This window comes from Arachis ipaensis, chromosome B4 (genome assembly GCF_059453495.1).
Source record: "Arachis ipaensis isolate K30076 ecotype BB chromosome B4, ASM5945349v1, whole genome shotgun sequence".
In the NCBI taxonomy this organism is placed as follows: Eukaryota; Viridiplantae; Streptophyta; class Magnoliopsida; order Fabales; family Fabaceae; genus Arachis; species Arachis ipaensis.
In genome coordinates this window covers 31,396,475-31,397,921 of record NC_142439.1, presented here as the reverse complement: position 1 = coordinate 31,397,921, position 1,447 = coordinate 31,396,475, and the positions used below count along the sequence as shown (strand labels likewise).

The following is a 1,447-nucleotide window of genomic DNA, read 5'->3' as shown; positions in this document are numbered from 1 at the left end:
CAACCTAGACAAGACTAACCCAAGGGATATCTGAGATGGGATAGATAATCCCTGCCTCCTAAAGCTTAGTGACTTCTTTCTGCACTACTTCCTTCATAGCTGAATTCAGCCGCCTTTGTGGTTGCACCATATGTCTGGCATCATCCTCGAGCCTTATCTTGTGCATGCAACGAGTTGGGCTAATTCCCTTTAAGTCGCTTACGGTCCAGCCTAGAGCTATTTTGTGTGTCTTTAGCACCTGAATCAATGCTTCTTCCTCTTGTGGCCTCAGGGAAAAATATATAATTACAGGGTAAGTGTCACCATCTCCTAGAAACACGTATTTCAAGGATGATGGTAGTGGCTTGAGCTCGAGTTTGGGAGGTCCATCCTCCACTTTAGGGGTTTTTAAAGCCTGCTTCTACTCTTTTGATGCCTCCCTGTCAGGGTTAGCATCCTCAAGGGTATCATTCTGCTCCTTCTCTTGGCTCTCAACTGTATGCATCTCTTCCACCAGGGAATCGATGATATCAATCTTCATGCACTCCTCTGGTATATCAAGGTATTGCATGGCCTTGGTGGCGTCCAGTACAAATTCATCCTCATTGACTCTCAAGGTCACTTTTCCTTTTTCCATGTCAATGAGCGTTCTTCCTGTGGCCAGAAAAGGCCTCCCTAGAATAAGGAACACATTCTTGTGTTCCTCCATATTCAGGACTATAAAACCTGTAGGGAATGCAAAGGTTCCAACCCTTACAATCATGTCTTCAATCACTCCTGATGGAATCCTGGCTGAGCCATCAGCCAACTGGAGGCATATGCGGGTGGGCTTGACTTCTCGGGTTAGGCTGAGTTTCTTTATCAGTGCAGCAGGTATTAAGTTAATGCTTGCCCCAAGATCACATAGGGCCTTCCTTATGCAGGCGTCTCCAAGGTTGCAAGGTATCACGAAGCTTCCAAGATCCTGGAGATTTTCTGGTAGATTCCTTTGGATGACTGTACTGTACTCTTCAGTGAGGAAGACTGTCTCTACCTCCCTCCACTCCTTCTTATGGCTTAATATGTCCTTCATAAACTTGGAATAAGAGGGTATCCGTTCAAGAGCTTCTGCAAAATGGATTTTGATCTTCAGGATCCTGAGGTAATCTGCAAACTTTGCAAATTGCTTATCCTTTTCTGTTTGTCGGAGCTTCTGGGGATATGGCATCCTGGTTCTGTACTCAGGTGTCCTGAGTGGTGCAGGGTGTGTGTTCATGGTGTCTGAAGGAAGATTACCAGCCTGCTTAGGAAGGGTGTTCCTTGAATATGCATCTGCTTGAATTCCTCCTTCTGGGCGTTCAACGCCAAGGCTGGTCCCTTCCTGGCGTTGGACGCCCACGATGATCCCTGTTGGGCGTTGAACACTAGCTTTACCCCCTTCTGGACTTTCAACACCCTTGACCATGTCTTGGGATTCTGTGTTTCCACC

The 1,447-nt window shown here is 46.6% G+C and overlaps 1 protein-coding gene across 1 annotated transcript; it reads right to left on the bottom strand.

Moving 5' to 3' along the window:
* Positions 1-400: 400 nt before the first annotated feature.
* LOC107636268 (uncharacterized) lies at positions 401-1,234 on the bottom strand. The gene has a single exon (XM_016339790.1). It carries the CDS (start codon positions 1,232-1,234, stop codon positions 401-403), a length of 834 nt encoding a protein of 277 aa, XP_016195276.1.
* Positions 1,235-1,447: the final 213 nt, after the last annotated feature.

What these genes read in the sequence shown, in the direction of transcription:
- LOC107636268 (XM_016339790.1), bottom strand. Translation starts at nt 1,234, where the DNA reads ATGAACACACACCCTGCACCACTCAGGACACCTGAGTACAGAACCAGG.